Here is a 24,291-nt window from a genome sequence, read left to right on the forward strand (position 1 = left end):
GTCAGGAAGTTGTCTTCCACACACTCCAGGAACCTCCTAGACTGTTTCCTCTCTGCCGTGTTGTATTTCCAGCAGACGTCCGGGAAGTTGAAGTCCCCCACAAGAACAAGGGCTAACGATTGTGAGACTTCTGCCAGCCACTTGTAGAACGCTTCATCCGCCCCTTCATCCTGGTTGGGTGGTCTATAACAGACTCCCAGCAGGATATCTGCCTCGTTGGCCTTCCCCCTCATCCTTACCCATAAACACTCGACCGTACCATCATCACAATCATTGAGCTCTAGACAATCGAAACACTCCCTAACATACAGGGCCACCCCACCGCCTCTCCTTCCTCGCCTGTCCCTTCTGAAGCGTTTATAGCTATCAATGTATCATATCATCATATACGTCCAGATAAACTCCAGGTAAACATCATATATGTCCAGATAAACTCTCATATATGTCCAGATAAACTCCAGAAGGACGTAGCTGCTTCCAGGCCTGTCTCCAGCAGCCTGCTGAGGAACGTACTTTGCCTCATCATGGACTTCACAGCTAATAAAGATCAAAGTGATGCTTCTCAAATATTCTTGAGAAGTTATGGAAGAATATTAGCTGAATGTTTTCTGGTGCTTCAGTAAAGTCAGTGGGATTATTTATGTATTTGAAACTGCACACGCAGTTAAGCGTTCTGCACTGACGTGCTGCCAGCTGTAATTCATGCTGATGGCTCAGCAATGTCTTCTGTGACCCTCACAAACAAGGGGTGAAGCAGAGGGGGCTGTTCCCAACACTGCCTCTCACTGCTGAAGTTATAAAAAATTGAAAACATAAATTATTTAAGTCTCCATGTAAAAATATCTAGATGATGTGTATGCCTACTGGGCTGGATCCAGCCCTCTAGGTGGAAGGGTTTTCCTTCACTTCCCGTGGCTTTTGGCTCAGGGCTGTAATTAAAAATGCGACGGTGGAAGGAGCCAGGAGTCAGTGAGCAGGGACATGGCAGCAGCAATTGAGCTGGGCTTTCCCCAGCAAGGGGGAGAGAAGATGCTCCGCAAGATCAGCGCGGGGCTTAGGGCAGCAGGACCTTCCTAAGGAGATGCAGACAAACTTTTTTCCTGACCGGTGAAACCCTGAATAGAGCTGTGAGGTGGTTGGGATATTTGGTCTTTGTTGAGGAGTGATTTTCCTGCCAGGCTTCTCATGAATGACTTCCACAGTGAAATACATTATAAAGTCCATTATCCATTACATATAGCTAATGCAAATTACGTGCAGCATTAGGTATCACAAAATAGTTTTTATGACCAGTTGATTTCATTTAACAGGTTTATGTACTATTATACTGTAAAAAAGAATGGTTAGAAGTAGCAAGTTTCATTAAACAAAGATATGCATATAAATAGAATTAATTTATCCATGTCTTAGGTTTTGAAATGACATGCATTCCTACATCACATTTTGAGGGTGCCTTGCTAGGAATCTTCAGAAAAAAAAGCTAAATACACTTTAAAAATGAAAGAGAATAATCTTATATTAATAATTGATGAATGTATTTAATAATTAACGCTGTAGTCAGAACAGACACAGTACATATTTAGAGGAGAGGCACCATATTATTCATACACAAAGAAAGATTTGATCTGTAACTGTATCTTCAGTGCATAGTTGTTGAGTTAAAAATTAACTGTCTTGCTGCCAGGGTATTAAAGTGATCAGAAGTTAAGGAGTGAGCGCTGCTTATGGCCTTGAGATCTTTAGGTTTCAGAGTTAACTACGCTTCAGTGAAACACTTTATTCTTTGGAAGGACAGTTCGGGTCGTGATCGCAGTCAGGTTGGCCAGGGGAAAACACACCCAACCATGATCAAGAGGGCTCTGGAATCCCTTACCTTGTAAATTGATACAAATGTTATTGAATATTTCTGTTTTATTGCTGAATGAATGCAGTAGAAATTTAGTATCTACTCTGTGGTTGGTTTATGTTACATTAGTGCCTTTAGGCTCCACGTTGTATGAGAATGCTTTTTCCATCAAACCTGACACACTTACCCACATATGGTGGTCATCAGTCGGTTGATCTTCATCCCCTTTACAGAACGAGGTGGAAAATGTTGTCAACAAGTAATCTATTACCAGAAATATTTTATGAAGATGCATTATTGAATTTTGTCCCCATTTCCCTTAAGAACTTTTATTTTACCTATGATTTTTGTCCTTTCTTTAAATACATTCATATCCATTTGCAAGTTCAGTTTGTAGCAATTAATCATAATACTGTGTTTTCCACTTGTATATAAATATTTATTGTTTACAACGATCCTGATTTTATATCTATTTAATATTTAAACAGCATAGGTTGGTTTCAATAGCAGCAGTGTGTATTGGCTCACAGAACGCAGTGATCGTAAATCGGAATGAGCAGAGAATTGCTAAGGCTGAAAGTTGGGAGATTCTGGTATTACCGAAATGTTGCCGTGGTATTAACTCAGGGTAGTAACATGCCAGTATGAGGTACTTATGAATCTTTAATTAATTGTAAAAGATGAAATATGAATGGTAATAGTCAATGAAATGCAGCCTGCTCTGGGAGCTCTCATGGTTCAATTTCCCAATTAAGAGCCTATGTAGAAAAATAATTACAAGAAAATACTAAGATCTGTCATCTCTCTGGGGAGATACGCTGCAACTCGATGAGAAATCACTGCACAATCACAACCCTGTACTGAATCTATCTGACTGGTCACCTGCTAAAAATATAGCGTTTATTTCCTGTAGAAGATAATTATGTCCTATCTTAATCAGATGGAATTTCCCCCCATTTTTCCACCCCGCTTTGAAGCCCTCCATTTGTTTTGATGTAATTGTTAGTCATTTATACATGATGAAAGTTTCTCTGTCTTCAGGAGTCTTCTGTTACGGGCACAAAGATAAACCGAGCTTCTACAAGATATTTCTGAAACCTGATCACTGGCTAGTTTGGGGTGTTTTGGAATTAGCTTCACTTCCTGTGGTGTAAGGACACGGGTGAAGAAGGACATATATTTTTAATCTTTTTTTTTTTTCAGAATAGCGACCCCTTTAACTTCTTTTCTTTATATACAAATTAGTGTAGAGAAGGGAACAATGTACACATTAACAATCGTGCCATTGATGGCAGGGAGCTATGTGCATGGATAAGGGGTTAAAGGATGTAATTTAAGTTAAGTAAACAAATTCAATGAACTTGAACACTGCGGAAAGCCTGTGTAATTTTTCCAGGTTTATTTCATGTATCTTTGAGTGCTGCAGAAGCAGCTGAGATGAACTATAGGTGAAGGCTTGGACAGAGGTGGAATTGTCCGTACTCCCCAGGGGCAAATCCCTGAAGAACAAATGCATCATGTCATCCACACTGGTATTGGAGGCATGGTTGCCACAGCGGTTCCTGAATGATGCCTCCTATAGGATATACCACTGCGGCTATAAGTCGCCACCTTTTTGGGTGTGAATTCCCACAATTCCTGCCCTGCTGTGAGCGGGTGCCTCCTGCCATCGCTGGGTCATCCCGCAGCTCTCGCTGCAGTTCGATGCCCACGGTCCTTCTGCTCAGCAGCTGCTGCAACCGCTCTCCTCTGTGGTTGTGCTCCCAAAAAGTAAACTGTAATTGTCACAGAACAAAAGCACTTCAAGGGGTAAAAAAACCTCAACCCCTGAAATAAGGAAGAGATTTAATGTTCCCACAGTTCTCCTTAGCACAGGGCATTCTCTCTGCCTCCTTTGCTACCTAACCCCTAGCAAGGAGCAATTTCTGGGGAAAAAGGTCATCAGAGAATTTCCCATATCCTCTGCATCTCTCCTTGTATTTCGCTTCAGAGAGGGGAGAAATCTTAAGTGGTTGTAAATCTTCTAGTAATCAAATACAGCAATTAGAGATCTTTTACGTGTTACACATTTTTCCTCCTAATTTATTTTTGTGATACCATATTGACATGAGGAATCACGATATCTAACTTGGCCGCCATGAATTCTGACTTTGTGTCATGAGAAGGTAATTATAGCTGTTTTCACAGCATCGTGCCAGAAGTCCCTATTCGTATTGTTTAGTAAGTTCTCAGCATTTGGCTTTTGCAAACATACAGCAGTAAAAGGAAATGTGAAGATTTGCTTCTGTGTTATCTTTACTTATATCCATTCTTCAGACAGTAATTTCCCAGCTCAGACTGATACCAGATTCTCATTCTTCAGGCCAGAGAGATTTATTTGGGAGAATTTCAGCTTTCAAGTAGAGAAACCTGGCAGCCAGGGTAGCTGTAATGAGTGTTTTATCTTGGGCAAGAGGGTCTGAAATTCCACTCTCAGTTACACTTCTGCAGCTCCGCTGGAGCAGTGGGATCACAGGTGTGTAACAGCCAAAATCCTGTGCAGCAAACCTTCATTTGATTCCTTCATGTTCCTTACTGCATCTTTAACTCCTTGTTTAGCTTATGAAAGGCCATGGTTTTGCAACGGCAAGGCTGAACAAATATTATCCTCACAGGGTTGTGGGGCTTTGCCAGCACTTTCAAACAGCCATGACCACGTTTGTCTTTGCTACAAAACACAAAAGAAGAAGGTCTGTCATTCCCAAACACTCCCACAAATGTAGGGATATTGTCTACAGTATGGGACAACTTCGTGGGTCATTTCTCTGATACCTCATTCAAATGTTAAGGCGATGCATTAACATTTAGTGCGTGAAGGCACTAAAATGTTTTGTATCATTGCTGCCTTAACAGTGTCCCTTAGTCCAGGTCTTCAAAGTTAAGCTGCTGGATTCCAGGTGCATTTATATAATAAACATACAAAAACAGTGGCAAGGTCTAATACTGTTAAAAATAGTATATTCATTTTCAAGAGTTTAATTACATCTATTAGGGCGCTGGGTGATTTGCACCATTTTCAGAATTTAAAGGCTGTACCTTTCCCCATTCGCAAGAGTCTTAACAGTTTTTTATGGAATTTTTCTGCTGATTCTGGATGCAGGAAAAGTCGAGTGCTGACTATCAGCCTTTTAATAACTTTCTTTGTTTCTTGGTGCCTCAGAGGAGTATACCTGGTTCCCTTTCCTTACAGTTTCTGTATGGCAATACCGTGAGAAGGCTCATGTAGTGTGGTTGCACCCCAGTGAAGGTCTGTATAACATTGCAGGTCTTGAAATTTTTCTTCTTTTTCAGCAGTGCTATGCCATGCTGTTTTGATGTTTGTAGTGAAACTAAGTCTTTGTAACTGCAACACAGTTTCCCTTTGATTGCTGTGGACCTGTTGCTCTCTGCAGCTGAGATAAGTTTTTCACATCTGATGGAGAGATAAATGATTGTTTGCTTATAAGATCCTTCCTTATGATTAGTACTCCTTAGTTTTGTTCTCTGCACAGATGTCCCAGTACAGTCTTTTCCATCAGTCTTCAACTTTCTCTGTCTCATCAGCATGAAATTTTTGTGAGGAAAGCCCTCTTCTGCCTTCATTGAATAAGCGGACATCTCCATTGGTGTAGACATGGCAAGCTGTGTCCCTGTGGTTGGCAGCGGTTGCGTACAGACGGGTACCTCTGTTTCCTCCCAGCCTGTGGCCCCTTCCAAGCTCCCAGGGGCTCGCAGCACTTGGCCGGCTGGCGAGGACCCCGTAAGCAGTGCAGTGGATGGTCCAGAAGCAGAGCCTAACTCCTCCAAACATTTTTCAGAGCATGACTCGTTCAAAAGCTGGAAAAGCCTATCATTTTCTCCTTTTATGATCTTCACCACTCAGCTATGTACTGCGAGACATAGCGTCTCATAAATCTTACTCTCAGTGCTTTGAAGTTTCCACATATGACCACTGCATTTACCCATGCCAAAAAGCAATGAACCCCAGATGTCGTCTCATGAGCTGACTTGGTATCTAAACATATAAGGAACCCATACAACCTATTCTTTGCAATTAGCCATGGATAATAAGTCTTCCATTTGCTCTTGGGCAGTGCATGCTGCATTTGAAGAGCACAGCAGTCACTTGTGATACTTACTTTCCTTCCTCTCCTTTTAGCATGATGTCCATTCTGTGTCATGAATTCCTGAAAATAAGTATTAGTTTTGGATATTCAGATTAAGAGGTATCACCTGGCAAAATTCTTGCTTTTGGGTCTATATATATTGTCAGAGAGCTATGACTTCAGATCATTACAAGCTGTACCTGTACAAACCACTTTTCATCTAAGGATCGCTATGGACTGTGCAAAAGTTACTAACAGCAAAGGAAGCCTCCAAGACACCCCTTTGAGCAAGAGGGTGTTGTCCCCCTCACCAAAGGGATGGGAAGCTGAGGCACAGCATCTTCGCCTCTTCCAGGTCACATAAAAGCAGTCAGTGGCAAGTCCAGAGCAGCTGAAGCAGCTCTTCTGCACCATTCCTGGGCTGCCCATGGCTGGAAACCTGGGGGAGATCCCCATGAAAGACATTTCTTTCCTGACACAGACTCTCAGCAGAAGCCTGTGTTTAAACACTCACCTGCAGTGTTTAACTCAGAGATTTATTGTGCATGTTGAAATGGGTCCTTGCTTGTTTTTGTGGCAAGGCTCACTGTTAATGCGTGCAGGGATGGGGCCAGCATGCCACATCCCTATGGCTGGACCCAAGTGATGCTGGGTTGGACCTGAGGCTATGGCCCAGATAGCACAACTGCATGACTGCTTGCTCCAGAAGATAACTGAAACAATAAAAACAGAGTAAAGTTACATTTTTATATAACACAGTCAAAAGCTGAAGTCTATTAAACTTTTAAATATTGTCGTGTTTCTGTTGATTATATTCTGTCCATGTCACCAAGTCACAGGAGATGAATGTTGGAAATCTGGAGTTTATATCAGATTCACAGGACTCACTGAAGAGGTGTGCTAACTTCTATAGGTGGATTTTTATCTGGAGGATATGTCCTTCAGCTAATCTTCAAGCTATGCTTACTTGTCAGGATGCAAAAAGCCTTTTCTAATTGGATTACTGTGGTGTATTTGTTGACAGTTTAATTCTCAAACGGTGTAAATGGCCTGCAGCCTTCACATCAATCTGCTATGCCTTTTCCTAAACCCAAGCAAAGAGTTTTATCGCATTACCCTCATCCTGATGTGCATAAACTGGCTACTGTTTAAAGTTTGAAAGTTTTCCCAGTCATGTATGAGCCCTCCCTTGCCCCCCACCCCGAGATGCTGCATGTAGGATCTTTGATTCAGCTGTACTGCTGTAAGTGCCGGGGGTTCAGATGCCTCTTCCGGAGCCTCGTGTCTTACCCTCCTTGCCCGTGGAAATACTTGCACTGATCAAAGTCCTCTGCTGTCATGTGGAAACCTAGCTACAGACTTAATGTTGTGTGTGTTCTTTTTAATCAGTTTTAGAATTGTTTGACAAGACTTCTGTCTTATCAGGTGCTCCCACCGTGCTTTGTAAAAGCAAACAGCAGATCACACAGCATTATAGTCACTTAGCCCTGGCTTCAGAAGCTACCTTAGAAGTTTGTCTCCAATATACTTATGAGTTCAGCTCTTCCAAACAGTTCAGGGTCTAGGAAATCCTCCTTGCTGATTACAGCTCATCTTTTGCTTCTCCTTGAGATGGCTGTGTGGCTGGCCTGTTCTTCTCTTAATTTACCCACTCCCCTTATTTGTCACCTGCAGAGTTTATTACTGATGATTTTACACTTTCTCTCCCGTTGTTGATAATTTTAAGTAGCATTTAGCTAAAATTCAGCATCCAAAGAACTTGGGCAATAACCTGTTTGAGGATGGTTCCATGCTTACAGTTACATTTTTACACCTACTTGCTATTGATGCCATTGATGTCTGTTAGATTACGTTACAATATGGGGAGAAAGTAGGTTCTTAATTGGGGGCTGTACGGTATGAAGTCAAAGAGCTTGCAGACATGAGAGGCCTGCGAGCGCACACTGCAGCATGACGGCGTTGCTGCTGTTGAACAAGTGCTGCCCCAGCTCTTCTACAATGTAGGTGTTTACTATCGAGCCCTAATGTCCAGGTATAATCATAGGGTCATAGGATGGTTTGGGTTAGAAGGGACCTTTGAAGATCCCCTAGTCCAAATCCCCTGCCATGGCTAACATTGGCTTCAGTCTCTTTCATTAAAGTCAAATCTTGTCAAATCCCTGATGTGAAAACAACACATTTGACCCTGAAACCGTGCCAAGCTAAGCTCGTGTTTGCACGAGCCAGGCAGCTGGCTTTACATGAGCAAGGCAGACTGCTAACCTGGCGTGGGTACCTGCCTACCTCTGGCACCTGACCTCTCCTTCCTTCCTCTTGGCAAGAAAATGTCCTCTGAGTATGACCTTATCGGTTAGTGGTGTTCAATGGGAGAGAGATACGTATTGAGCACCTCGGGTTTCCTATTGGCATTCTGGTTAACAACGGACCAGTCTAAATTTAGGATTCCCTTTGCTCTAGCATATGTGAAATCTCTTTTATTGTCTTTAACCTGTTGTACATATATTTCTTTTTGAATGATCTTGCTCCGTCAATTTTCAGCAGTTTTTAAGCTCTTGACTTGTACTCCTGGTTTTACATTGATGAGATTTCTGTTACCACACCTAAATGGGAGTCGCAATTCTCCCAGGCTTTTTGAAAACCTTTGTTATAATGCATTTGCTTATCTTCATTGGTATAACTAAAAAAAAAGTGGAAGGTGGAGCATAATTACATGAAGTGGAGCTATTTGATATTATAATTTTATAGGTACATGTAAAAAAAAAACCCCTCCTCACTGACATAGCTAAATTCCCACACACTGTCATAATTGTGAACATATATATGCATGGCAGAACACTGATCTAAGAGAAACTACACACACTGAGATTTGTTTTAATTAAAATATTTTAAACAGCAGTTTATTAAACAATGGCCAACTTCTCTGTGACCATAGTTTACAATTGTGTTTTTATTAATTTAGCCAAGTTAAGCCTTGTGTAACGTAAGACTTGCGGGTTTTTCTCATAGTTTAATGTCAGAAAGGTTAGCTGGATAAAATTTTAAGCCACACAAATGCGCTCTAATACACCCAAACATACACTTGCTAAGCGTCAAAATAGCCCATATATTAGACTACCCTTTAAGTGGGTTTTTTTGCCAATGGCTAGGTGTCTTGGTTGTTTTTTCCTCACTGAAAACAAATCAGATCGGGAAAAAGGAGAAGAGAAAGGAGGAGGAAAAAAACCCAACAACTTGCCTTTAAGTTATTTGTGGAGAAGATAAAATCATAATGTGATAATATTTTTTTCAATGTGCGTCATGTTCTGGAAAGCCCCTCACAATGTTCACAGCATATCAGAGGTAAAGGCTAAAAAAAGAAATTCCAGGAAGGCTGGAATTAAATATTTTAGATCTTCCAAAACAAAAAAAGAAAGTTAACTTCCAAGGAACAAGGTAACTGGGCTCCTTTTCTCCTGGCTATAAATACAAAACTGGGAAACAAAACTGGGAAGCCCCCTACAACACTGGGAAACAAAACTAGGAAGCCCCCTTACGATTCAGTAAAACTGAATTATGAAGAACGTATGGGGCTTCTGTACATATTTATAATTCCCAAGTTAGACATTTTTCTTTCCATCAGTAGATAAACAACAGGAAGGTGGCAGGAAGGACGGTTGGGTGCAGAGATGAGGGTATCGGGATAATGTCCTGTTAAGGAGGAAAAAATATAAAGTAGTTTCTTGTGTGTCTGTTCTTTGTGTTGTGATGATTGAAAGTTTCGACAGATGAGCACCAGACTGAGGCACTTGGCCTTGAACATCAAGATAATTGCAGTTCTGCAATACAGTTGTGCCGAGCATGGTGGGAACCACAACTTCATTGTTGTTGCAAATGCTCTTTTGTTTAGAGCATCATGGTTCAGTGCCTGCATCCCAGCCCCTGCTCCTCCTGGGGCAGGTTTTGTTCTGCAACCTGCACTGTACAGTGCTCCCAAATCACAACTTCCCGAGCAGTCATTGGCCTGAATTTTCAGTTTCTAAAGATCAAGATGAAGATACTTCAGGCTGTCTCTCAAATTCTCCATAGCTAAGCATATGAGAGTTATTAAACAGCATTTTCCAATACAATAATTTAAAAGCATATTTTAATTAGATAGGGCCACCCAGGTTCAAGGGGTCATCACACTGATGTGCATATTCTAAGAAACTTTATTATGAAGATGAGTGTCTTATATTAATAATTAAACACAATCTAGATGACACAATAAAGTATATTAACTCTAACAAGACGGTAATCATTTAAAGTGACTTTAAAATGAAACCATATTTTACACAAAGGCTGAATTTTAATCTACTAAACTGTTGTAACAAGAGTTGAGTACAAGTTGTGGAAGCTGGCTGGATTCATTTTTGATGAGTCTGTTTAATTTCTAGTAACTTTTTAAATTCTACCTATTCTGTAGATTTAAAAATACATTGATTTTGAGATTTTCTGTGAGTTGTGTGAGACATTACAATGACTTTTTCAAGAGTCATTAAGAAAAATCAGTTTCCCTGATTAAGTAGCTTTTTGTTTTCAGTTTATGTTTACTGACCTATTTAGGAAATATTTTTGAGACTACCAAAACATAAGATTATGGGATTATCTTTTTAACCCTGATCCTTTTAATTTGACAAGCAAAGGGGCATTTTTGATTTTTTCAAAATTTGCCTTCAGTGTATAATAACGGAAATTTGATTAGCATCAGATTGGTTTTGCTAGTTCTATCTACCCTGTCAAGCAAAACCTCTGAATTCCTTCGCACTACAATACAGTTATACAGTACTTTTAAGTATAACTTCCTTTTAACCTAATAATTCTCATATAAAATGAAAATATAAAGCTCTGAAATCCTAGCCTCCTAAGATGTAATTACAATAGTAGATTTACTTTAAGCATGTTTTTCAGTTGCTTTATTAATATTTTATGGCTTCTCTTCAATTATTCTCACTAATTGGCCATTATGCTTCTTTCCACCAGAGTTTCTGGGACAACCTAGGACCTTAAGGAGCATGATTTGGTTTGAGGCCTGCCTGTTTCTAAATGCCATCATTTTTACCATAGCGTTGGATTATGCAGAAGATGTGAGAGCGAGATTTTCCTGTGAAAACTTCTGATTTATGGAAAACACAAAATGCAGGCTCTCGCCAGTCTTCCTTTAATGGAGGTGTGCAGAGTTAGCTGCTTGTGCAGTTAATCCCAGTGGGCTGCTGGGGACCAGGGCAGATGGTTTCTCCTGTGCTTTGTCTCTTGTTCTGAGCCGAAACATCAAGTCTGTAACAGCTACATGGAGAAAATTAAACAGGATCTTAGTGGAATAAGGGCTGGACTCTTCTAAAGAAAACAGTGATGTTTGCCATTGAAAGGGAGACCCTGAACTCCTTTTTCCCATATTCCCGAGCCCTTTTCTTTCTTCCTCTCTTTCTGAGGTCAATTATTTGCAGGTATGTTCCCTTTTTCAACTGCTTCAAGATGTTAACTTGCTGAAAAATAAGTGCTAGACCTTTCCCCTTCCCTACAAATTTGGGAACTGGGAGTTGCAGCCCTTTGGTGTCTTCCTCTGTGGAAAGCAGCTTAGGGAAACAAAGCTGAAAGTGAGCGGGATGCCTGACGGTGCCTGAAAGCATGTCTGGTTTTCCAACTCCTGAGTTCCTGTTGATAAAAGATATTACTGCACACACACCCCTGGCACAGCCACCACGCCTTGCTTGCTTTCCTCATCCACGTAAATAGTTTAATGTCTTTTGAAAAGCTTGGTGTGAGGCCACAACGGCCTGTGGAACAACAGCCTTGGGGAATTAACAGTGCCAGTGGTGGCATTCAGTGCCCAGTAAAAATTGCAACTTTGCCTGATGAAATAGTCTTTTTTGTCATCTCAGCAGAGGCACACCGAGTCTATGAGTGCCCTTTTTCCTTCTCACTGCTGCCCGTGGAAGGAGATGAGAACTAGGCATGGCAGCTGGTTCCCATGCTGAAGTGCCTGCAGGTGCGCAGGGATGCAAATACGGACCAGACTGCAAAGGCTGTCCCTAAGGGAACATGTCCTGCAAGCCGCGGTGCCCGCTCCAGCCTTCGGTTCCTTCCATGTGCCCCTCCTCAAGTAACACTCCTGGAGATGAATCAAGGGGCACAGAGAGCAGAGAAAAAAAAAATAGTATCAGATGTATATATAGTAAATGTAGAGGATGATTGTTTCTCTTAAAAATAAATGGAGGGAGGGATATTCCTCTGTAAATGAGTATAAGTACGTTATGCAGAGATGCGTTTTGTTCTTACACCTCCAGGTTTCTCATTGGTTTTAAGGTGGGATTTTAGGGAAGAGATTTATTCCAAGTAAGACATAATGCAAATTGCAGACACAATGGCATAACCTAATTTGGGTTTTATCTTTGACATCTACAGTAATGTTTTCCCCCTACTAAATATATCCAGAGATAAAGCTTAGGCTTTTGAAAGGCACTGCTTCATCACCATATCTTATCCCAAATAAGTGCGATTTGCATTATGATAAATTGTCTTACATATAAACCTGCCACAGAACTCAACATAAACTGGAAATTTTGGTGTGTTTCTTTTTTCTCTTGTGTAGATTTGTGCTGTGTATAGTCCTGGGTGAGAGACAGAACCTAAAAAGGTGTCTAAAGCTTTAACCTACAGGTCAAATGCAGAGGGAGATGACACCTTGTGAGGGCACTGTACATTGCAACAAATGGTTCAACAATTTACAGAGCTTAGAGATAGTTGTAAAATCAGCCAAGAGTAAAGATTAAGACATTAAGAAATTAGCTGTTGGATCCCATAGAGCAAAAATTGTTGGTAGGTAGCTGTGGCAGGCTGAAAGCATGGATGTTTTATTTCTTGTTCTCCTCCACCACATCTAACACATTCCAAAAAAGTGCTTTTCCTCAACATTTCCTCAGAAGCCTGGGGGTGATTATATCTGGTGCGATGGGAGCTGGCGGCGGGGAGAAGCCAGGCACGTTGCGTGCACCTCTTTTTTACTGTAGTGTCTGGCTCTTTGCTCATCAGAGCGCTACAGGAAAAAAAATTGCAATACTTGTGGTAAGTGTTGGTAGTGCTTCTGGTGTTCGTACCACTCCTGGCCTCATTGCTGGAAGATGAAAGGCGAGCTATCTGGTGTAGACAGAGTGGAAGCTTAATGACTGAGAATTTTTAATCCTCAACAAATATACGAGGAAGAGAGCACAGGTATTAAAGACTCAGTCGTGACTTTTGTCTGTGCTCTGTTCCTGCCAGCACTGGTGGAAGTTGCATGGGAGGACAAGGTCCAGTGACCATTCAAATTGACCATATATCATCTTGAGAACATGCTCATAATTTCTGGAATCCACAGACTAATTCATTTCTCCAACAGATGTGCCCCAAATATCACTAATCCTCCTCAGTATTGTTTCTTTTTTTTCCCAATTATTCCTTCTCATTTAAATGCAAAAACACAAAAAAACCCCAAATCCCAAATCATCCATCCACCCATCCCTGCAGGGTGTTTTTTGTTTTGCTTTGTTTTGTGACCAAGGAAAGGGAGGAGGCGAGAAGAGGAACATCTTTGCTCATAGTGGTGCTGCGCGTAGGATCTTGGGCCTGATTTTGGACTGGCGAGGGGCCAGGTACCATTTCAGTGGCTGCTCTGCGTGTGCAGTGCATATGCGGGCACAGCCCGAAGCAGCTTGAGAGATAGAGACCTGAGCTTTCCCTGCTTTTGCTTTTGTAAAATCCAGTTTAGCTTGGTTGCTAGTGGGGAAGGATCAGGAGGCGGGATGGGGTCCTGGCCCTGGTCCCTTGCCTGTTTGGCCAGGGGAGTTTTTCATTGTGGCCGTCCTCCTCCCAGGAGCTTGCAGGACCCCGGAACAGCCAGGGTGCAGATGCTGTCCCCAAGGACCCTGGTGGGAAGAAAAGCTGGGAAGGGTCAAGTAGCATCTTCCTGTTGGGGTGGGAGTGGGAATGGAAGCTCCCTCAGAGCAGCTGGTTTTGGTCATGTGTTTTGGACTGGAATTTGAGCACCAAGAGCTCTCACACGCCTTGGGGCCAGCAGATGTCACCTGCAGCTTCAGAGGCAAATAAAAGAAAATTAAAAGCCTCCCATGTTCATTATTTTGCAGCGTCTCATGATTAAAGATCTCATGACCTTTATTTAGCCCAGTCTCATGATTTTTGGAAATCTGATTTGTGAGTTATCAAGGATGCCCGGAAGGCATTCTTTGTGGAAGAAGGCACATGGAAGGGAGAAGGGTGATGGTAGAGAGGGATGATACATAGCTGAGAAAGCACCGGTAGTTCTGCATGCTCTCTTCCCACCAGCTCAGAGCTTAGTGCTTATGTCTGCAGAAAAAATAAACTAGATCCAGAGATAAAACGGTGATTTCCTGAGTATCTTATTACAGGATGGTTTTCTATCTATCACCTCAGAGAGCTACTTGGCAAGCTATATATATAGTGTGTGAAAGGAATGTTTTTGTTGTTATTTTGCTTAGTGTTTTAAATTCAGGTTACTCTCTTGCAAATACATCTTGTTAAATCAGGAACAGTTAGCAACTTAAATTACAGAGGACAGCTGTCATTACGAGTCACTGGGATTTAGTCCTGAACAGTGTGAGTGTACGTCTCCATGTGTGGTGTGTGCTTGCGTGTGTTTATGTATTTATGTACTATTTTGCTTTAGCCTGTTTCTCGTAATATGCCCTTACAGTGCAGAAAGCAGCAAAGCGAGCAGAAAGCAGAAGGGGAGGAGGGAGACCCCAAAGTGGACCTTAAGCTGGTGTTTCTCACTGTAAGAGGGTTGGGGCTGATTTTAATTTTCCTAGATCAGTCCCAATTCTAAAAACATAAATGAATAGGTAAAAGGAAAGACCAAAGTATATTTTCAAATTGGAATGTTTAGTAGCAGCGTAATGTGGAAACCTCACAAAGTGACGACCATCAGTGCCAGTATTAAGTCTAACGAATGCATCTGCACGGCCTCTCTGAAGTGGCAGTAGGGGTTTGGCCATTGATTTCTAAGGGACCCAGATTTTACCTCTGCTCTTCAAATAGCACTTCTGAGTTACCTGCATAAAATAGTACATAAATATAGTCATCCCCTAATTAACCACAGTCACTAGTACACCAATGGCTTCTAATTTCTATTTGATCCAGCTTCTCCTTCATTCAGAATGACTTGGTTACTTTTGCTGGGTAACTTCTCTCATAAAACCAGTAGATTTTTTTTTGTTTGTTTGTATAATGTTTCATTGGTAAGTGGCATTTGCTGGGAGGTGAGGCTGACTTCTCCCATTTGGTTCTGAGTGTAGGCTCATGCACCACAGAGCCACTGAAGTAATGAATTTCCCTCTATGAGCAAAATCCAATATTCATTTTTATTGTTTGACTTGCGCCTACGTTTTAGACAAATCTTCCTGCAGTACATCCCTGCACAGTCAGTGGAGAGAGGTGGGTATCCACTGAAGGTGTGGATTCAGTTCACTTAAGTCAAGCATGAGCCACTACACTCACACATGAGCCATCTAAAATGGCTTACAGCTGTATTTCCATAGCAGTTAAACCTTTCTAAGACCATTCCTTCATTCTTATTCCTGGGTGCATGGTCCTGCCTCCTTCCCTTGTGCCTGCTGTGCTATTCATCCCATCAGTCCTAGGAGGGACCTAATCAGAAGATCACTAACCCTACAATAAATAAATGAATGGTGTTTTGCCATCTTAGCTCCACAAATCAGTCAACGGCAGGATTACATGAATGCCAACACAAGGGAGGGGGAGGAAAGTGCAACGAGTTTGGGGAAAGGAGGGGACTATGGTAACTCCCACTCAGCCTAAACTATGGTGAAACCTACCCCTAAAGTGGGTGCGTTGCATCCCAACCTCTTTATCTCTTGTCCCAGTAGAGATTTCCAGGCTGATTCCGCAGCTAATTTGTTTTTAACAACCTTCTTATTATTTAGTGCACTGATTGCTTTAGTGCCAATTGTCATTTAAGGTTAGTAGCGGCTTAGTTACTAGAGGAAAAGGAGGATTGATTTTCCCATAATATGCAAGACAGCAAATACATTTTTAATGATAGTTGGTTCTTTATGAGGGCAATGGGTCAATGGGAATTCTTTGAAGAATTTAGTTGCCCTATTTCTTGTTGTTTCTCCTTTCCACTTTAAAGTACATCATTTTAGGCTGGCTGCTTAAATCAGCTTTTCAAAATGTTTTCCGTTCTGGTGAAGCAAGTACAAACATGGAGAAGAAGATTAATATGTATCTAGAGCAAATGGCAGGATGGAGGAAAGGAGAGAAGAATCAGTTCAAGTCAAACAATTACAGATACTGAGTGAAAAATTAACATTTGTCTAGAGAAACTGGAAAAAAAACCCAAGAACATCAGTGCAGGTCTGCTGCTTCATGTAAATATATATTTAATGTAGTATTTCAGTTAAAAACAATCAGAGAATAGTACAAGTTTTTGAGGACTAGTCCCTAAACAGGGATATTGTGGCAACACATTGCAGTAAACTGAAGTGTAGAGTAATTCTGTATTTATTCCAATAAATATATAAATATAACCATAATTGTGTTACACCTGGTATTGTGGTGTCCTCACTTACATAAAATTAATAGGAGAAATTTTATGATTAACGTCTTTGTAAAGTTAGTCCTAAAATTGGAGAAGACATATATGATGGTTGAGAGGAGGAAGCAGTGTCGAAAGCAACTATGACGTTGTGATCTCAAGGGCTTTAAAGCCAGGAAGCATTACCTAAAGGGCTGTGTAAAAGCCACAGGACTTGTTGCTTTAAGTCATCAATATTAATTGAGAGCAAGTAAGATCAGCTACTATCCTGTAACAGTAAACTGTTTGCTGGCTTGGGCCAGGATGTTTTCAAAGCCCAAGAATCTCCCAGCAGATAACAGGCAGCCATGGCCCATGTTATCTGGCAGTGCATGCTTTAGATTTAGCAGCTGCGGGAAGCATCCTAAAGGGCTGTGTAAAAGCCACAGGACTTGTTGCTTTAAGAGTCATCAATATTAATTGTGAGCAAGTAAGATCAGCTACTATCCTGTAACAGTAAACTGTTTGCTGGCTTGGGCCAGGATGTTTTCAAAGCCCAAGAATCTCCCAGCAGATAACAGGCAGCCATGGCCCATGTTATCTGGCAGTGCATGCTTTAGATTTAGCAGCTGGAGGGACTAAGCGTCCTGTCTCCTGCTTGGATTCCACAGAGCTGTGGTATATAACTATTTTTGATCAGCTACTATCCTGTAACAGTAAACTGTTTGCTGGCTTGGGCCAGGATGTTTTCAAAGCCCAAGAATCTCCCAGCAGATAACAGGCAGCCATGGCCCATGTTATCTGGCAGTGCATGCTTTAGATTTAGCAGCTGGAGGGACTAAGCGTCCTGTCTCCTGCTTGGATTCCACAGAGCTGTGGTATATAACTATTTTTTTAAGTGATTCCTAAAATGCTGGTCAGTGCGAAAAATGAAATTATATTAGCAAAGGGAATGCTGTGAGGAGCAAAGGGGAGTTTCACGGGCTGGGTGAGGGGGTGAGCTATGCCGGCATCGCCAGTGTCGCAGACCATCCCCAGGCTGTGTGCGGCGGCTATCTGGGCTGTGCTCTTATCACCCGAGCCCCTCCAGACCCTCGCTGCACAGCAGCTCTCCCTCCTTCTGTACTATTTTTTCCCACCAGACTGCAAGACATCCCCTCAGACAGCACGTCCCAGCCCTCCGACCTTCAGCTGCAAGCAGGCACACAGGCGCTTTTCATCCCGAAGGCTGGCGGATGCAGATCCCTTCCTTTTCAGCTCCTCAAGTAGCTCTTCCCTTAGGGCCTTCTGACTCCGGCTCCAGCCAGCAACCAGCCCATCCTTCAAGTCCATGCAGGCTTCAGTTCAAATTTTGAGGGCGCTTTTCAGGCCGTGCCTCAAAGCTCCCGCAGGGCAGTGCTGTGGGACAGCAATGTGTCCGGGATGAGGTGGCCGCCCTTGGAAGTGACAAGCCCAAGAGCCACACAAAGGTGTGTTGTGTGGCCAAAAGGGGTTAGGTGCTCCTGATCAAAGCCCTGCTTCGAATACTTGCTCAGATGGCTACTTCATAAAGCCAAATATGCCATGTTTCTAAGTAATTTGAGGCACTTTTTTTACTTCTGGGAAAAAAGGGTAAATAGGGATTTATCAAGTTTCTTGGTAGACCTTTGTGCCTTGAAGCACAGTGATGTCTTGGAGTTACTGTAGAGATTTCAAAACCACTATTTTAATATATTGGTAAATATACATAAAATATGAAAATTCAACATCAAAGAATATGCATCAAATGCAGTTCTCATTTACATTACAGACTAAAGAGAATTCAGAATAATTTTAGTAACTGGGACATCAAATGATGCTACAGCTGAATGAACATAGCACAAAGGATCTTATTTAAAGTTGAACTACATTCTTTTAAATTACTTCTTTAAGCATCATAATGAAAAGGAGTAATAAACATAATTCAATAGAACTTTTCTGTAAGCCTTTTTTTCTCTTAAATAGTTTTGTGCCTGTATAGGTGTCTAAACAAATGGTCTATACATTCTTGTTATATCACAGAATTAATATAGAACCGTCAATGACTTCCAGCTTAGGCTTTTATATTTTGCCTCCGTATTGCCATGGCATTTCCACAGCGTGCTACAGTGCCAGGAATCTCTCCTTACAGCTCGCTCCCTTTTTCTCCCTGTGTATTCAAGCCTGCGCGTTATTTGCTTTTGCCAAATATATCATTCTGTTTTCAGAAAGCCTGGAAGATTACATTCCTCTCTGAGTTGGAGAGTTATTTCACAAAATATCCTACTACTTTTTTTAAAGCAACAAACCTGTGTTTAGTCTTTCTATAGGAATTGTGGTTTTCCAGGTTTTTGAGAGTTTTGGTACACAAGATGTGTGTGTTTTAAGGGGGATTGGCCGTGCTTGTGCAGCGGATCATCAAGAAGTGCTTTCTATAGTGTCCTCTTAGAGCATCTGATGTGTGTGTGCGCTTTGTTCAGCATATCCAATACACTGAGGGAATTTTCTGTCTTGGATGATAGATACAGTTTCTCCCAAAAGAAACACATTGTAGAGCATTTTAAAGTATCAAGGAGAGTGTATTCACATAATCTTGCCTGGTACTCACAGTTAATAAATGGAAACAGGAAGATATTTATCAAGTGGTTTTCACAGCATTTCATCTTCATATGTTGAAGTGAGAATATAGGAATATCAGTGCTGAATCAGAAAAGCTCTAAGCACAAGCTCGGAGATGAACTCTCAGCTATATGGTTTATTACTTCAGAGGTTTTGGCTTGCAGTCCCTGTAGGATGATGGGAAGGATTTATTTCATAATTTGTTAACTGTGAGAATTATTATTATAGAGACATGTTCAGCTCCCCTGTGCTTTGTATTACATCCTTTTTAAATACACTGAAACACCCCAGTATATTGCTCACCAGGAGTTACCCAGAAATGTGCTCGTCAGGAGGCAGTTGTACAATGGCTCTGCTCGTCATGGGGAGCACGGAGCCGGAGGTCCGTCCTCCGGAGCTGAGCCCACCTGGATGGGGCATGCAGCTGGCTGACTGCATGATCACGGCACTCCTGTGTTTGGTCCTGCGTTTTGCCAGCGTACATCGTACCTGCCTGAAAGGCACGTGATGTTGATGAGAGAAGAGAAAGGCAGCAAAGCTGGAGAGCCGAAATGGCTGGGCTGTCCACCTCACTTTGTCTCAGAGATCGCTACACCTGGGGCAGTGGCTAAACCAGCTGCAAACCGTTGCAGTTTACAGCCTGGCATAGAAAAGAGGCGCAGATCCAGGTCTGGATGTGGCAATACTGCTGGCTGCAGCCTGCTGCCCGGCGCGGGCGGCTTTGGCGTGGGAACCTGTGGGAGCAGCAACTGGAGCAAAACTTTCCTTTTTAATTTGCCTTTGTTTATGAGTCACTGCCCACAGCTCCCGCTGCTTTTACTTTCCTCCAGGAATGCATTTGCACGGTTTTAACTGTGCTTGAATTAATGTAATTGTATAATCTGGTGGCAAGTAATCATGCAAATATAGAACTGTTGCAAATGTATTCATTCCTTCAGCTGCCTGTGTTGTGTCATTTTGCTCTACATTTATTTCTCAGACATTATTACTGGGTAAAATTCAACTATATATGTCATCTTCAATTTCTCTGAACAATTTTACATGCAGGATCTGAACACGCTTTATATCTTAGGAAGACACATGCCAAAGCATATATGTTAACTAAGTAACTCACATAGAGGGTTTAGCTTTCTGTACAATGATTAATTCAGCAGCTGTTTTTGTTCCAACCGCAGATTTTTTAAGTGGATATCCTCTCTACATTATGAACACTAATTATTACTATCTCAAATTATTATTATCACAAATTGTTTTTTTAAACTGTGATTCACTCTCAGATTTTGGGCAAACACAGGAAAAATTATGGCATACATACAAAGCAAGACACTTGATTCTTTAGTACTTGCATTTAACACATCTTGATACAGGCTTTTGAATAGAATAAAGTCAAAGCATTTGGGGGGAAAACAGCTTCAGCAAGCAGTACACAGAATCTGTAACTTCTGCAGGGAGTTACTGCACACATCTCTGAAAGGTTCAGAAAATGGCTGTCACCTGCAGGATACATGGGGAAACGTGGAAGCAATACGTATGTCATCGACATCCTGCTTATTCTTTCTATAAACATTTTGTGAGTGTTGTCACGAGCTCAGCCGTGCCCTGCCGCTGCCATGGGCAGCAAAGCCAAATTCCACTCGAGGCGAAGTGCAAACACTTATCTGTTTACACAATTTCCAACCCATAGTGAAATGCCGGAGCAATTTACACATATTTTGGTTGACAGGGAGCATGCAAGTTTTTAACTGGTGGTGTTACCTCCTCCCATGTAGATCTATCTGTCACCAGCTTTATATTTATCACCAGGTCTGGAAGCGGCCAAGGAATCCAAAAATGGGGGCCAACGTTTTTGGATATTTGCAAGAGGATTGCTCAGCAAATCGTATCCCGCACCCCCCTGAAAATTCAGACTTGAAAGATGATGCAGCATGCTTACCCCCCTGCAATTACAGGCTCATACCTCGATTGCGGAGGGGGTCAGGTGCAGAAGTTTGGAAGCAGCTTAGCCTTTATCAGAAACACTTGGGTAGCTGAGTGTCACAGCTTGCTGCTGCGGTGAGGTGTTGCCTTCCCTGACGTCTGCTTCTCCCCTTGCAGGAGAGTACTGCGAGGTGAACGCTCGCTCTGGCCGCTGTGCTCCAGGGGTGTGTAAGAACGGAGGAACCTGTGTGAACCTCCTCATCGGGGGCTTCAAGTGCGAGTGTCCCCCAGGCGAATATGAGCGGCCATACTGCGAGATGACCACCAGGAGCTTCCCACCACAGTCTTTTATCACCTTCAAGGGGCTGCGGCAGCGCTTCCACTTCACCGTCTCCCTCATGTAAGTCCCAGGGGGGAAGGGCTCTGTGGCTGGTGGCTTCTCTGCTTGAACTTAGGGGGTGTTTGTTAAGTATTGTCACCAACTAAATTATCTGTGTGTAGAGGTCACTGGGTATTTCTGACAGTGACTCCTGCGAGAGCGGCGCAATTGTGCTGTTTGAAAGCATTTGGTTTCTGCCCTGCTGAAGATGCCACTGAGGTGCTAACTCCCGACCTCCTCCTTCTGCTGCAACGCCGGGTGATGGCATGGAGAGAGGGGACACCAGGGCCTCTGGCCACCTCTCAGCAGCCCTTGGCTGGAGAGGCGCAAGGGTGGGTGGTGGGTTTGCCGCCTCTTGAGCGTGTCAGGTGTTTTTCTAGTTGTGCCTGTGGCCTCCTGACTTTCAGGTGCAGGCTGCTAGTTCATGCTGCTTCTTTGGGAGCGCTCTTCCCCTCTCCTGTTTCCCGGACTGTGAGAGGACCTGGTCTCCTCAGGCCGTGGCTGAGCACAGGCTGGTCCTCCTCAGGTCCTTGCTCTCTGCTGGTTCCCAGTCTCAGGCTTGGGACAGCCCCAACTGTCCCAGCTCCTCGCCTCGCTCCTCTTGGCCTTTGCATCCGGCTTCTGCTTCTGGTCCCATCCTGGCTGCCAGGCACAACCAGCCTCATCCCCATCCCATCTGCCCCGATGTCCCCACCTTGGGCAGTCTTCTCGTGGGCTGGCTGTCACTTTTCCCATGGGGGCACTCAAGGAGGTGAGGGGAGCAATGATGGCAGCCGCGCTGCGTGGACCAGGGCTCTCCTCCCCCAGCTCACACATCCCGGGGGAAGAAACCCTCTTCTGGAGAAGGCTTCCTGGGTCAGGCATAGAGCTTGTCTACCGTGGAGCCAGAGCTCCAGGTGCACACATGCCTCTTCTCCAGAGAGGGTGTGAGTTTGCGCTTTCCCATGGTTTAGCCGGTCAGGATCAAACTTTGGTTCTCCCTCACGGTTGACTGGAGTAAACAGCACAAAATGTGTTAGCCCCGACCCCCAAGGGCAAGGCCATGGATTTGTTGATAGGTACAACAACAGCCGCAACAACAGACGTGTTTGTGCGTCTGTCCAGAGAACGTGCTCAGGGAGGGCACCACCAGGCACACGTCCCATCCAGCACCCAGCAGCTACCTGGTGTTTTACATCTGTCAGGAGCCAGGCAGCTTCTTTCCATTTTATCCTTCATCTGCCTTAATCCTAAGGTCTGAAATTTTGTGGAATCTTGACATTTTGGTTAAATCAGAAAGCTCAGGCATGGTTTGCACATGAGACAAGGCAAGGAAGAGTTGCGTCTGTGAAGATCGTTTTAGAGCATCAGATCTAAGTACACGTAAAAGCTGAGGAGCAAAAGGCTCTGTTGGACTTGTCGGACCTACAGTGAGTATAAAGGAGTGGTCTGGGCTGACTGCCAGCATAAATTACCTTCACTACCCTTGGCTTGTCCCCACAGCCACATGGTGTCATTTTTCAGGCTTTCAGGAAGAGACCTTTGACGTGTAGCGTGTTTGAAGTTAAAGTGACTCAAGTGCTCTGTGTAGGGGTTATTGAGAAATGGCAAACTACTGTAGCAAGGTAGTGCTTACACCAGGGTTTCTTCACCGCCTTTAAAACCAAAGATGGCATATTTAGTCATGAGCTAAACGCTATTCAGTCCACTCAGTATGATCTTAAAAAGTCTAGACCATCATGGGGTTCATCCCACACTGTCTGGGACAATGACACATTTCGCTTTTCGTACCTGAAGTTCACTTTTATTTACACTTGTTATTTCTTTGGCTTTTATTATCCTTCAGTGCAGGTGGAAAACATTATGTGAGGATAAGCAAGAATTAGCAGTTTGACTAGATAACGATTTGCCATTACATATTTTGTGATTTGGGAGCATTCATAAAATCCCAGGGTGTCTAGCTTCCCTCAGCCTCCAGTGACTCATGACCCGCTCCTGGCAAAGAGCAGGATGTTTGCATTGTCCAGTCTCATAACTAAAATGTGATTTTCTTAAAAAAGTATTTAGGGTACTGACCAGGCACGTCTTTCTGCTCCCAACATTATATGTCTTCCTTGCTTCCTTCCAACACTTGCTACTCGTTCACCCCAAGAGACGCTGTCAGTGGAGAGGTTTTCTCACTATTTATTCAAAATTCTCTGAGAAAGTGTCTTGTTTCCTATGTCCTGAGATTAAAAATACCCTGTCTATTAAAAAACAGTAATTTTTTTCCCCGGCTGGTGATAACCAGGCAAGTTCAAAAGCAGTAGTGTTTTAACTATTAGTATGATACAAAAGATGCTTTTGACTAGTGGCAAAGAATAGAACTGAGCACACATGGAGTAAAGAAATATAAAAAATAGCTTAATAATTTAATAGTTTAATAAATAATAGTTTATTAATTAAAATGATGGTAGAGAATTGTAAACATATCAGAAAAATATATTGAAACAGAACTAAGGTTCCTATTGTTGCTGATCAAACTAAGTCTTTCTGCCCACTGAAGAAGCATCACTCATTATTCTCATTTCTTTTGCTCATATATATTCTGGATAGATCTGATCAAAAAAGTTTTGAAGAAGCAGTTAACCACTGAAAAATGCACTCTTGGGAAATGCCTTACAGGAACTGTACTCCTTTGGATGAAAAGTTTGATGGTAAAAAGTGAAAACCAGATCAGTGTTTTGATAATATTGAAATATTTCAACGGTATTGTCTTAATTCATTTAGTTTGCCTTTTACTTCTATAATATTATTTTTTATTATGTTAAATACATTTAGAAATAAAGATATATTTCAAAACTGATTAAAAGTAATCAAATCA

The 24,291-nt window shown here is 42.5% G+C and overlaps 1 protein-coding gene across 1 annotated transcript in view; it reads left to right on the forward strand.

The window, feature by feature from the left end:
* CELSR1 (cadherin EGF LAG seven-pass G-type receptor 1) overlaps positions 1–24,291 on the forward strand; it is a 177,351-nt gene that overhangs the window by 75,227 nt on the left and 77,833 nt on the right. The window contains exon 3 of the mRNA XM_019474584.1: positions 21,248–21,470. Coding sequence (XP_019330129.1) covers positions 21,248–21,470 — 223 coding nt within the window. The remainder of the gene's footprint in view (positions 1–21,247; positions 21,471–24,291) is intronic.

The sequence above is a fragment of the Aptenodytes forsteri genome, unplaced genomic scaffold (genome assembly GCF_000699145.1).
Source record: "Aptenodytes forsteri isolate BGI_AS27 unplaced genomic scaffold, ASM69914v1 Scaffold137, whole genome shotgun sequence".
Taxonomy (NCBI): Eukaryota; Metazoa; Chordata; class Aves; order Sphenisciformes; family Spheniscidae; genus Aptenodytes; species Aptenodytes forsteri.